Below are 13,342 nucleotides of genomic sequence, written 5' to 3' on the forward strand. Positions count from 1 at the left end.
AGATGCCAAAAACCATATAACTTCGGGCAAAAAAAAATTCTTGAGGGCTTGCCAAGTACTTGGAAGTGTGCGGCTTGGTAGCTATAGACATCTGCATGGTATTGTCTCTGAGAAAAACAGCAGCTCGAAACAAATCTTGGATCCTTCTCTTGCAAGTGATCTTAATGGCTTATGCCCTTTAAGACATGAGCGGTGAAGACGGGAGCGCGCTCGATGCGCGATGAAGTAAGGGTGGGAGTGGCTAATACGTCCGGGTTGGAGGGCAAAGATACCTCACATAAAATTCCAATAGCTCTGTCTGCTCTTTTGTAGAACCGGTATGATTTCAGAAAAGCACACGCTTGATGCTCTGATACCACTGTCACAAGACAAGCACCACGTGCCAATAGAAAAGAACAGACTGAACAAACTTTTAGCACTTCAATAACGAATGAACTAAAAGAGAGAGACGACACGCGACACGAAGTGACAGAATTCCACCCCAGAGAGTATTGGACCCAAACCTTGGCGCCCTTTCGGTATTTCTTTAAAGTGCATCAACACAGTACAAGCCGGTACTCCAGACTTTGCACCTTCTCCAGGAAGCATGCCAAAGAATGAGCCCTAACCTCATATTTAAAGGCCCTAGGCCCCAAAAGCAGTTTGCAGTAAAAAGCCTTCAAACTCAAAAGCATCTGGTCCAAAAGCAAAGCCAAAAAGCTGCCAGCATAATTTACGAAAATCTGTACAACTGCCACGTCATCAGCTAGTGCAAAACACGGAAATCCGTATAGCCTGCCACCTCATCATGCCAGCGCAATTTTCGGAAATCTACCACGTCATCAATTTTTTTGTGTGTGGATCCTGCTTTATTTTAGTTTCTTTGTCACTGGGGCCCCATCGGACGGGGTCCCCATAAGTTGGTAGGACTTCTTCTTCTGATACTTGTTCTTCTTAGAGTTTAGGCCCCTCGGCCGGCATCTGCAAGTTGGCTCCATTCTTTAGGCTTTGACACGTCAGCAGTTTGTGACAACACAAGCGTTTCGAGTGAAACTCCATCGATGGAGGCATCTCATATATCCTCCCCTTGACGCAAAAGAGAGAAACGGGAAATTCATCATCTAATAGAATTTTTGAAATCGGCTTGGAATGGAACAAGTCTTCACCAAGTGGGTGCTCTTATCTAGGTGTATGTCGACTGAATTTTAAGTATATGATTGATTGGATCTGCTTGGCTTATTGGATTCTTGGATTAAGGCTAATCTAAAATTTCCGGTTCCTAATCCTATTCTAATCATTTCTATCTCTCTCTAATCATCAACAATTAGTTAAAATCTATCTTTAATACGGTCTTACACTCTTAAATATTTAGCTTAACTCTCTCACAGGCTAAGGCCCTGTGCCTACCCGGTCTCTCCCCTTGAGGAGTAATTTTCTTGACAACGCCCGGAGTAGAGATTTTTGCTCATGAAGGAAGGAGCACCTTTGGTGTTGCCAAATATAACATCGAGAGCCATGCTTACCTAGCAAGGGTGACTATAATGGAAGTCGAATATCCTCATATGTACGGGTGGTAGGAGGCTGAGTGTTGTCTTCCTTAGAGGAAGTACCAACCAAAGGGACTTTGCCTTTCAGTTTTTGTTATTTTCCAAACATGATGATACACCAAGGATAGAGAGAGGCTATCCACAAGCAAAGAACCGAGAGGATCGAGATTTCAACAAAAACACAGAGTGTGTGGGGGCTGAAAATCTGAGTATACTACAAATAGAGAGCCGCCAATGAAAGAAGCAATGAGACTCTATTGCCTCCTCAAATGCTTGGCTTGCCGATCCCCAGTCAAAGAAAAAATGAAGACAGGAGTGTGCCCGATGCGTGTTGCCGGATGTTCAGTATGCAGTCTCACAAGTGACCAGATTTATGCATAGCCTAGGTTCTACGCATTAGAAGGCAGTTAAGTCGATCTTTTGCTAATTGAGTGACACTTTACATCTTGGGTTATTTTATTCCGAGGGGGATCATTGCCGCCAGTGCTCATATAATTCGATACTGAGAATGACGGGGGAAGGGCCACCTTTAAGCCAGAAAAGGTGACCTAGACTAACCATAATGGCTAAAATGCATACGCATGGCCAAATTGGCCATGCAACCTAGGATCCCTCCGTTTGGTGATGACATATCTCCAACATTGGCAAGAAAGGGTGCAACCATGCACTAATCATCCAAAGGACATGAGCAAGATAGGTATCCACTAACGCTGGTACAAAGCTCAGGGAAAAACCGAAGTTCTCAATAATGCTAGTGAGGGCACAGGAGTTGCATGGGGTGATTGGTCTCTGTCATCCACTGCAGATATATAATCACAAGAAGTAATGGGTCCAAAGTAGCACCGCATAAATCTTCCACAGACAAGCTTCAGCCACCAAGCCATGAAACCCCACTCAACAGGTAAAAACTGACATTTCAGAAGATCTTCTGTGAAGATTACATTTTTTTAATAAACGGCAGAAAAAAGAAATTTCCCAAACACTTACGCTATAGGAGAAGAAACTGTAAGATAGTTGAGCTTGTTTGACCCATAATGCACGGGCATTTGGCGGCCCTTTCCTAAATCAGCTTCATTCCCATAGCACTGATTCGCGAATTGTTGCAAGGTAAATCCTCGCCACATAAGCACACCTGGCTCTCGGTACTGGACACAAATTGGACATCAATCTTGTATGTGCATAAATCCAAAATCTTTAATACTATCAAAAGATCCAGCAGCTATTACCTGTGAAAACACAACGTCAGTGTCATTGAAAGCTGCTGCAGATGCTATGTTGATAGCCTCTTCACCAATTGTAGTCACATAAAAAGAGATTCTCCCTTGCCTTTGTGCATCATAAAAAATGGAGTCCATTACTTGCAATGTCACCATTTTGCGGTACAACTCAAGGCAAAGATCTTTACCCAGCTGCAAGCATAGAAAGAGAGAGAGAGAGAGAGAGAAGAACTATTCAATACAAGTATAGAAAATAAGCAAAATGTGGCTCTCAACAAGTTAACTCTCCTCAACCCGTTAACTCTTCCATACCTCACCTCATTAGCAGCTGCAGGATCTAAAAGTTGGCCATCTGAACAAAGAAGCCGATAACAGGGCAAAGATTCCTCCAAAGCCTCAGGAATGAATCTCATTTCACTGGAGTATCGGACCTTCGTCCCTCGAAAGCTGCTCATCTGGAAAACCAAAAACCAACGATAGTCAGCCCCATCTACTTCCAAAAAAAAAGGGAAAAAGACCATTATATATAATGCGACAATGACTAAACTTCCGTTCATCCTGACAATTTTGGAGATCAAAAAATAAAGTACATGCCATGGAGCTTAAACATTGGTTTCCAGCTCAATACAAATGTGAGCACAGTTCAAAGGACTTCCAGTTCAGTCACTAGGCAAAGCCTATGCCAATAACAGAAGCCAAAAAAAGGACTGTATAATTACCATGGTCACTCTTTACATTAGTTAGCCCATATTTTGAATTTTGGCTGGGTTTAGTCCGTTCATGAATTGATACTCGCATAGCCTTACGCATCGTTAACTGACCTCAGCAGTCTAATGTTTGATCTGTTGCATGGATCAGTTTATAACAGATTAATTCGTCAAATTTAGCATTGTGTCTTTTTGAATATGTACTTCGATTATATTGCCTACGCTCAGATGATTTGCCCATACTACCTATCTTATTCTGGTTTTGATGGTGGACTCTGTGTGTGTGTGTGTGTGTGTGTGTGTGTGTGTGTCAATGGACCATATCACTTGTTATCCATGTCCATCTTACATAATTTAATCACTTTAGCCAAGCTAGGTTATCTATTTAGAAATTGTATGTTAGCAGTCTTTTACTTATTGTATCAAAAAATGAGTGGTACAGTCTCCTTTCTGAATGGTGAAGTCCACCAAGACAATCATCAAAAAAAATTAACAATAGTAAGGTTTATTTTTTAGTCTAGGGCAAGAAAAAAACCCTTTTAGTTTAAAGAATTGATTTCTTCATGAAGTCGAATGTAATTTTTTTAGAAATATTCTTTCCCTAATGGCTAGCTCAAAAAATAGAGGCCTAGTACGCCAAAACATGCTGATTAGATAATTATAAAGTAAGTCCTTATCATAATTTTCTGCCTCCAATACATTGGTTTGGAAAAAACTCATCATAAGCACTATTTCCAAACTGCAAGCTGTTACAAGTACCAAAAAGGGTGGTATGCACTGCAGTATTACCAATCCCAAGAGTAGCAAGAATCCATCATCTCAATGAGGTACAACATTTTAAGAACCATAACTCGGTTACTATGCCAGAGCCCAAAGTATCTGCCATATACTTACCTTCAGAAGTAACAATCCCAAGATCTCATTGTACCAGCCATTAGCATCCCTTTAAACAAAAATAGGTAATGTCCAGCCATGTTTGTGCAAGATACCTAATCGTTTTTCCCATACTGTATAACAACCAAAGGTACCAGATGAGGACAACGAATACCACCTTTCCCCAACCAGTAAAACAAGCGACATAACTAATTACGCCTGCAATTGCAAGGTCCTGCAGCGACTAAAACAGAGCTAGAAAGACCTGTAGCGAAAACCAGTATATGCAGGTGTTCCCTCAATTAATACAGTCGGCAAAAAAACAGTCGCCTTTTATGCACAAGAAGTCTCAAGGGCCAAACGGTATAAATGCCCAGGTGTAGCAGCTTAGTCATGTTATTAAGCCTAACAAAACCCACAATGTATTTAACAAACGGCTTCCAATCATGCTAACCATGCACAGTGTTTATTAACTGTTTATACCACAATAGAAACAAACTAGAATCAGTACTGGCAGTAAGGTAAAAAAGACACGGCACCTGAGATGTTTGAGCAACAAGCTCCATAGCTCAGCAAGTTTAGACAGTAACGACACAAAGCAGAAAAAAAACCTAATCCAAGGCTAAGTGAGGGCCAAGGTGCGCCCTCACCTTTGTTTAAATAGGTTGGTGTGCACGCATCCAGAGCTTATGACATGAATGTGCCAAGCCGCCCTCCACTGTGTGAGTCCCTTGAGTGGCAGGCGGATATCATCGCCTCGGGAGGTCCATAGCTAGAGAGTAGAAGGGGCCCCCTCCTCAGTATAATGATAGCAGGGGATTTTCACACTTTGATAAGCGAGCATGTTTATTTTTTATGCAAGGGCCATGTCCCATTATAAGGCAAGCTCTTACAGTTGCAAAGCAAAAAGCCCTATAAAGCCAATTGGTGGTGGTGGGGTTGGAGAGGGGGGGGGGGGGGGGGAAGTGAAAAAAAGAAGAAGGGGTGAGAAATTAAATTGTAGCAAGCATTCTCTAGTACCTTAGTGTGTGTGTGTGTGTGTGTGTGTGTGTGTGTGTGTGTGGGGGGGGGGGGGGGGGGGGGGGGGGGGGGGGGGGGGGGAGGGGAACAAAAGATTATTCCTAAAACTCCAAATAGACCACAAAGCCCAATAACGAGCCCAAGTGAAGAAAATGATAGCATTGCACACCAAACAACCAGAACCACATCTCAAAGTGGAGAGAAGAGATTTCTGACACGAAGGCAGATGGAGATGTGCAAAAACAATGCCCGAGAAGCAATGTATAAAAGCACTGTTTCTTCAACCTTCAAGAGATCCTTTTCCATTCTTCGTTAACTCTCTCTCTCTCTCTCTCTCTCTCTCTCTCTCTCTCTCTCTCTCTCATCACGCACACACATACCAAGACACCCAAAATAAGTATCTACACAAAGACGATAATTCTGCTGACAAAGATCGAGAAAGCACCTCTTCATCAAAATCCTGGGAAGAAGCACGTTCTGGCTGTGAGCTGTGGAATCTGGTAAGAGGCGAACAAAGGCGTTGATGTCTCGACATCGGACTTCTGCAAACGAAGCCTCCACGTGTATCTGGACCGACATAGCGGAGATTTCTGAATGACCAAAGCGCTCTGCGCAACGGCAGCCTCCAACCCATTTAGAAGTCCTCTGCTAATTCCCCCTGCTTGCTTGAATGCCTGTAAGCGTCCACCCAAAAACGGCAAAAGCATTACTGCGCAGCGCTTATACAATTTAAGGCAAAAGCTCACTACTAATTAGGCTGTGTCAAAGGAAATTCTGCGTGTGTGTGTGGGGGGGGGGGGGGGGGGGGGGCAGAGGGAGAGGAACTGTGGACTCTTGTATGTGCCTTGTGGGTAAGCTTGCCAAATCACTCTTTAAGAATCTACGTATCCGCACGTGCATGTGCGCGCGCGCGTGTGTGTGTTTGTGTGTGAGAGAGAGAGAGAGAGAGAGAGAGGCGCCAGATATGCACAAAGTCCCTATGGGGCCTGGGCAGTTTAGCCAAACACGTGTCCACGAGTACCTTTGAAAGAGTTGAATACCCCTCCAGCTAATGATTGTGGCAATGTGCATAACAGAAATGCTAAACCTCAACTTCTTAGAACTGCGTCAGTCGGGGAACTTGAGTCTTGAACGCGGTCTCTGGAAAATCTTTTTCTTTAAAAGGGACCCGTTTTCGCATAAGAGCCCCATCCCACCAAGGCCTTGTAGGAGCTACAAGGCAAGCTCTACATTACTAATATAATTTTCCAATCTTATAGGATTTTTTATCAACTAAACCGAGAGAATTATTTTAAACTAAAAAGACAATGTTGTTGGGATTTATGGGGATTTGGCCTATGCTTATGCTTTTTCGTGTGAATCTTCTTTAGTCTACTAGGATGCTACATGGCATTGGGCATGTGTATCCCATGTGATAGCATGTGACCACTTTCCACCTAGGACTGTTGACACAGTGGATGATGTATTATCTGATGGGAGTCACCCATGAGGTCATATGTTGTATACCTATATAAGAGGCATTGTACACATTCATTATAAGTTGTTCAAGTTCAAGCATAATGTAGTGACAAATGAACTTTGAGAATAACGGAATTAAGAGAATTAAAGTGAGCATTTTTGTGAGATCTCTTTGAGAACGTAGAGGGTGAACTTAATTGATGGTAGCAACCTAAACATAGTACTTAATTTGTTATAGAATTGATATTTTATTATCTATTGCAGCTGACAGGTAGCAAAAGCATCACAAATAATGGATTATGCAGAAGGATATTACATTTTATGTATATTTGATTATTCAAGTGCTCTTTATGAGCTTTGGCCGTTTATGTCTAGCCAGCCAGTTTGTACTCATTTTTGGGCATCCAAGAAATCTATAAATAAATACGTGCAAGAGGGAAATGCTCACTCTTGCACGGGGGGAGATTGCACCCAGTGTCTGCATATTCTTCTCTCCTCTCTTCTCATCTCTCTCATCGTGTCGGTGTAGCACTCTGCTCTAGGAGGTGCACTTACGCATGTTCTGTTCCTCTCTCTCGCTCGCTGTCTCTCTTTGTTCGCATACAGCTTGGAGTATGTGTTGTGCGAGTCGTCGGGTATGTAGATTTGTTCATTTATGGAGTATTTTGCAGGGCAGCCCTGTTTCCGTTTGTAGCAGTGGTATCAGAGCATAGGCTACGCTCCAAGACTACATATTTTGACAAGCTGTAGCTAAGTATTTTGCTTTCTTGTATTTGTAGATTCTGTCAATTGCTTCAATTTGTAGTAATCATTATTGATTGCATGATATAATTAGTGATTTTTGGAATTAAAGAGAGCCCCTGCTTTGTTTTCATGTTATAGCAATTGTTAGTATAATTATGTTGATTAAACATAATAATATAATGGATTAAACTAAAGTATAAGGTGATTGTTTGAATTAGGGTTGCAGAGAAACACACACAGCTTGGAGAAGACGAAGGAAGCTCAAGGCACACAATAGAGAGTGTGTTACTTAGTGTGCAATGGAAAGATAGATAGCCCTAGAGTGATGGGCGTATATACAATGCTCGGGGGAAAAAAGCCTCCTAAAGAGGGAAAAAATGCCCCGACGGTCCTAGTGTGTTCACACACATCACTACCACGTGTATATGGTAACAAATCCCCCCTGGAGTGATGTGGTAAACGAGAGCTGGCACAAGAGTAAAGGGAAGTGCCATGCCCTGAGGACATGATCAGTCCACAAAGGGGAGTAAGCCCAAAGCTTTGTGAAAAGCTTCAAGCTTCTCACGAGACGATGCCTTTATGAAAAGATCTGCAAGGTTGTCCTGTGTTGGCACATAAGCCAAGCTGATCTCTCCTACTGAGAGCCTCTCCCTGACATAGTGATAATGCACCTCAATGTGCTTTGTGCGAGCATGAAAAACTGGGTTCCTCACAACTACCAATGCGCTCTGACTGTCATTGTATATAGTGTTGGCAGTGTCCTGTCCAACACCCAAATCATCCATAAGGCGTCTGAGCCATACATACTTAACCGTAGCTATGAAAATTGTCATGTACTCAGCCTCACAACTCGAAGTGGCCACAGTAGGTTGCTTCTTGCTCAACCATGATATACATGAACTGCCAAGCATGAAACAAAAACCACTTGTGGACACTCGCGTGTCAAAACATTCAACCCAATCTGAGTTCGAAAAAGCATGTAAGTCTGGCGGCAATGATCCCCCCTTGGGATAAAACAAGCCAAGATGTAAAGTGCCACTAAGGTAGTGAAAAATCCTCTTGACAGCCTGCCAATGCTTAGACCCTGGGCTATGCATAAATTCGCTGACTTGTGAGACTGCAAACTGAATATCCGGCCTCGTGTTGCATACATAAATGAGGCAGCCAACAGTAGTTTGATAAAGAGTGACATCAGTTGGATCGCCAGCATCATGTAGACTCAACTTCAAACCTGTTTCCATGGGAGTGGCAATAGGTTTGCAATCCTCAAGTCCAAACTCACATAGCAACGTCTCTATGTAACTTTTCTGATACAATGCAATACCACCATCACACTGCTTAAACTGTATACCCAAGTAATGATGCAACAGTCTCAAATCTTTCATCTTAAATGTAGCATTCAAATCAGCCTTAAACTCAGCAATATGTCTCTCATTTGGTCCACTGATCAGCAAATCATCGACATAAAGAACCACAATGAGAAGTACATCACCCTCACGCTTTACATACAATGTGCTTTTTGTTGGACTGTTATGAAAGCCTCGTTTGAACAAATGAGTGGCAGCTTTCTCATACCAAGCATGAGGCAAAGCCTTCTTACATCTGCACACTTTGTCCTCTTGTCCTTTTATGACAAAACCGCGAGGCTGCATTACATAAACTTCCTCAAATATGCTAACATTCAAGAAAGCAGTAACAATGTCTAATTGATGTACATCCCAACCAAAATGAGTTGCCAATGCACATAGAAAACGCACAATAGTCATGCGACAAGTGGGAGCAAAGGTCTCTTCATAATCTATGCCTTTTTTATGTGCATAACCCTTTGCAACAATTCGAGCCTTATGGCGATCGACCTCACCATCCGGCTTGCATTTCAGCTTGTAAACCCACTTCGTACCAATGGCCTTTTTTCCAGGAGGCAAATCACATAAAGTCCATGTGTCATTTTCTATAAGTGCATCATATTCTGATTGCATGGCAGCCATCCAATTTTTTGACTTCTGTGCTTCATCAAAAGACAGAGGCTCCTCAACATCATGGAAGCTAGACACAGCCAAAGCATAACAATTTGAAGCATAAGATGCATGACGAGAGCCTGAACGAGTACGCCTAAACAAAGGTGCATCCAATTTACTGTCACGCAAAGTGTGCACCAGCCATTTTGGCATACCTCTAGCCTGCTCATTTTCAGCCCTTTCCTCATCAAGTACATCATGTACATCTGCATCAATAGTAGGCTGATCTATAACATTTTCAAAAACCCCCATAGGCTGTACATTTGCCTCATTGGAACTAACATTCTTAATTCCACCACTGAAAAGAGGCACTAAAGTGTCATAAATGTCATGTGAGCTTACATTACTGTCTATAGTACATGACAGCAATGGCTGAACAGAATCTTCCACAAACACTACATCCGTGAAACCAAAATACGTTTTGTTTGTGAATGATACAACCTGTAACCTTTGCTTTCAGCATTATAATCAACAAAAATACATTTGATAGCCTTATCATCCAATTTTTTGCGCTGTGTTTGTGGCACCAAAGCATATGCCAAACTGCCAAAAACACGCATGTGCTCAATAGAAGGCTTTCTATCATGCCATGCCTCATATGAGGTAATAGACTGTAAAGCTTTCGTAGGACACCTGTTTAGTACATAAGTGGCACACATGATGGCCTCAAGCCAAAAAGAATGCGGCAAAGCTTGACTTTTAACCATACAACGTGCCTAGATAGGATATTACGAAGAGCAGATGCAATTGAAGAAGAAGAGGAAGAAAAAACTTTAGTTGTCTTCGATAACATAGGAACACACATACTGATCCCTTTCTTGGTAGAGAGCGAGCATTAATTTCTTTAGATTAGAGGGAGAAGATAACTAAAATTGTCAGAAGAAGGAGAAGAAGAGTCACCCGATAGTTTGAGTATCATAGGAGAAACTCAAAGAGACCTTGAAGAATCTCGATCATGTCCTTATGACATAGGGAAAATCAAGGGATTATAAAGGGAGCTTGAATATGAGACTAAACTTGAAAGAAGACGTGGGAACCAACCCAGACAAACTTTCACAAGTCGCAAAACGAATGTGTTTTTGTATACTCGGGGGCAACACAAACCAGTGTGTTGAGGTTCTCCTCAGCTTGACAAGCACGTTGGAAAACGTCACCAAAAGCATGGTTAATTGAGGACATGAGCAGCGATAGATACCAATAACCACTTCAACCTTGGCCTTACGACACTGCTAACGGCGGCCAGTCATCCAACAACGTCAACCATATGCAGGTGTACCGCACACTCCCACTCTCACTCGCACTGCAGCGCCCACCACTATTCACTCAACCATCTTTCTCTCTCTCTCTCTCTCTCTCTCTCTCTCTCTCTCTCTCTCTCTCTCTCTCTCTCTCTCTCTCTCTCTCTCTCTCTCTCTCTCTCTCTCTCTCTCTCTCTCTCTCTCTCTCTCTCTCTACTGCATGCAGCAGTTGCGCTCCCAACCACTCGCCGTTTCTTTTTTTTCTCTCTCTCTCTCTCGTTCTCATGCAGCCATTTTGGCTCACTCCCCAATGACTAAAGCCCACCCTCTCTGCCACTCGTAACGTGTCCAACCTCTCTCTCTCTCTCTCTCTCTCTCTCTCTCTCTCTCTCTCTCTCTCTCTCTCTCTCTCTCTCTCTCTCTCTCTCTCTCACACACACACACACACACACACACACACACGCACACACACACACATCCATCCGGCCCTTCTCGATGCCATGCAGCGGTTCAACCCCCTAATCTCCCTCTCTTTCTCTGGTCCACTGCCGGCCACACGCGCTCTCTCTCTCGTTCGGCTCAACCACCCAACCCCATGCAGCAACGTCAACAGACACCTAAGCTCTCGACCTGTAGACCAATCATACTCTCTCTCACTCCCCACCAGTCACCACTATCCTCAGCCACCAGAGAAAATGGCTCACCCACTTTTTGCGACTGTGGTCACTTAACGAGCCGCACTTAGCGCCCCGCCTCTCTCTCCTTTTCCTCTCCTGGTAACTACACGCACACCCTTTTTGGTTGCATGGTGTGCCTGCCATCCACACACTTGCTTGTGGCATGCAAGTTGCTACGAGAATTTCCGGGCTCAAAATTTTACACCTATCATTAGAGGCCTTTCATGGGAGAAACCGTGCACTCAAATAGCTTGGCTATTGTTGAATTGAAAGCCTGTTTCATCTCTCTTTCAGTAACATATTTCGCCCCTGACACCACCTCATAGCAAAGGCATTCGACCAATTTGTAGACACCAGGAGATAGAGCTTCCTCATCAGAGTTGAAGTCAACAACAAACTGCCCAAACATGCATTACGGTGAGCGGAAGCAGTTGGAAAAGAACTCAGTGTTCCATTGTTCTAGCTCTACTGTGACCTTAACCCGTGCGTCCCATAGATCCCGCTCATACCTTGCCTCCCATACATGCCGAAGCTCCTCTACAGATTTCTGTGTTGCTTCTCTCCGTGGATATCGTTTCTGTAAATCCTTCAAGTGTTCTTCTAATGCAATAAGTTTCTGTCGTGCATCTTCCGCTTTCCCCTCCTTCGGAATCCTCCACTTCCTTGTCGACGCGCTCGCTGTTGCCATGAGGTTTAAGAGGTTTAGGGATTAGCCTACTAAGTGGAACTCGTGCTAGGTACTGCAAGGCAACCGCGTCTGGACAACCAGCACCGCCATTGGCTTCACGTTTTCTCCCACCCCTACTCGCAGCAGCGTGGACCTTTTCAACCACGCCCTTTTAGTTACATGCGACAAGGCCATAAGCTTTCAATCTCAAGGTCACTATGCGGAAAAAAAAAAGGCAAAAAAAAGGGACAGTGATGCGGCAGTAATGGCTATTACAACTAAAGCCAGACCTAGAGCCTAATATCGCTAGTCCTAGAATAGCAGTCCAAAGTGATAAATATTTGTCGACAGGAATGCCCACCTATTTTCTGTAGCACACAGCAACATACAACCCCGATGGCGAGCTCGACGCCATCGATCAGTATGCAGATCACGATGATGATATGTCAAAATCAATATACGAGTAGAAGCATTGCAGCAACATGGACAACAACGTAGTGAGTAGCAACAACGCATAGTTGAGCCTCTTAGTGCGTTCAATTCTCTCCACCAACATCAACTCTCCAACCGCAATGTTGTAGCCACCTTTTCCTTTTGAGCTCACCAACTAGCACAACTTTACAAAGCATATCTCTATAGCTCATGATAGTAGTTGATGGTATAACCGTGAAGAATAATGATAAAATTTCTATTAGATTTTAGTTAATTTTTCAGGGCACATATGGTATGTATGGTAAATAATAGATTTTGCCTTTGATCTTGGACCTTTAACCTTAGCCTTCCCGTGCCATGGGCACTAGAAGCCCAACTTCTTATCCTAGTATGAGTCTTCTCCTAGCGCAAAATCTAGCTTTCAGGCACTTCATACGGTTCTGCCATCTGTTCCTTTCATAATTTTATCATACGTGATAATAATTATTATTTTTTTCGAGAAAAAGATCCTTCTATTAGTTAATGAAACTGCCCATAGGGCTACAACCACCTCTTCAGAGAGGGCTACAACAACCATGATGGGGAGACTCTTCCAATGGAAAAACCACCATATGTACAATGAGGCTAAATCAAGAAATGGGAGGAGGGAAAAGCCACACAGGTGGTCGGTAGTGCCATCGAAGCACACCCTAGACCATGGTGTAGAAAGGCCCAGGATGCCATAGTCGAAGGAAAGCCTCTCTACGCTCCCGCATGCGATCGGAG

At 43.3% G+C, this 13,342-nt stretch overlaps 1 protein-coding gene across 2 annotated transcripts in view; it reads right to left on the bottom strand.

Moving 5' to 3' along the window:
• Window positions 1-6,147, bottom strand: part of LOC147419129 (2-oxoisovalerate dehydrogenase subunit alpha 2, mitochondrial-like) — a 31,369-nt gene extending 25,222 nt beyond the window's left edge. For both annotated transcript variants that reach the window (XR_015187134.1, XM_086505653.1), the window contains exons 1-4: window positions 5,789-6,147; window positions 3,061-3,198; window positions 2,753-2,935; window positions 2,514-2,671 (exon numbers count right to left, since the gene is read on the bottom strand). Coding sequence is in view for 1 of the 2 variants with exons in the window: in XM_086505653.1 (XP_086361779.1) it covers window positions 2,514-2,671; window positions 2,753-2,935; window positions 3,061-3,198; window positions 5,789-5,977 (668 nt within the window). In the remaining variant the exon portion in view is untranslated. The remainder of the gene's footprint in view (window positions 1-2,513; window positions 2,672-2,752; window positions 2,936-3,060; window positions 3,199-5,788) is intronic.
• Between the last annotated feature and the right edge of the window lie 7,195 nt (window positions 6,148-13,342).

This window comes from Adiantum capillus-veneris, chromosome 29 (genome assembly GCF_014529385.1).
Source record: "Adiantum capillus-veneris isolate H3 chromosome 29, ASM1452938v2, whole genome shotgun sequence".
In the NCBI taxonomy this organism is placed as follows: domain Eukaryota; kingdom Viridiplantae; phylum Streptophyta; class Polypodiopsida; order Polypodiales; family Pteridaceae; genus Adiantum; species Adiantum capillus-veneris.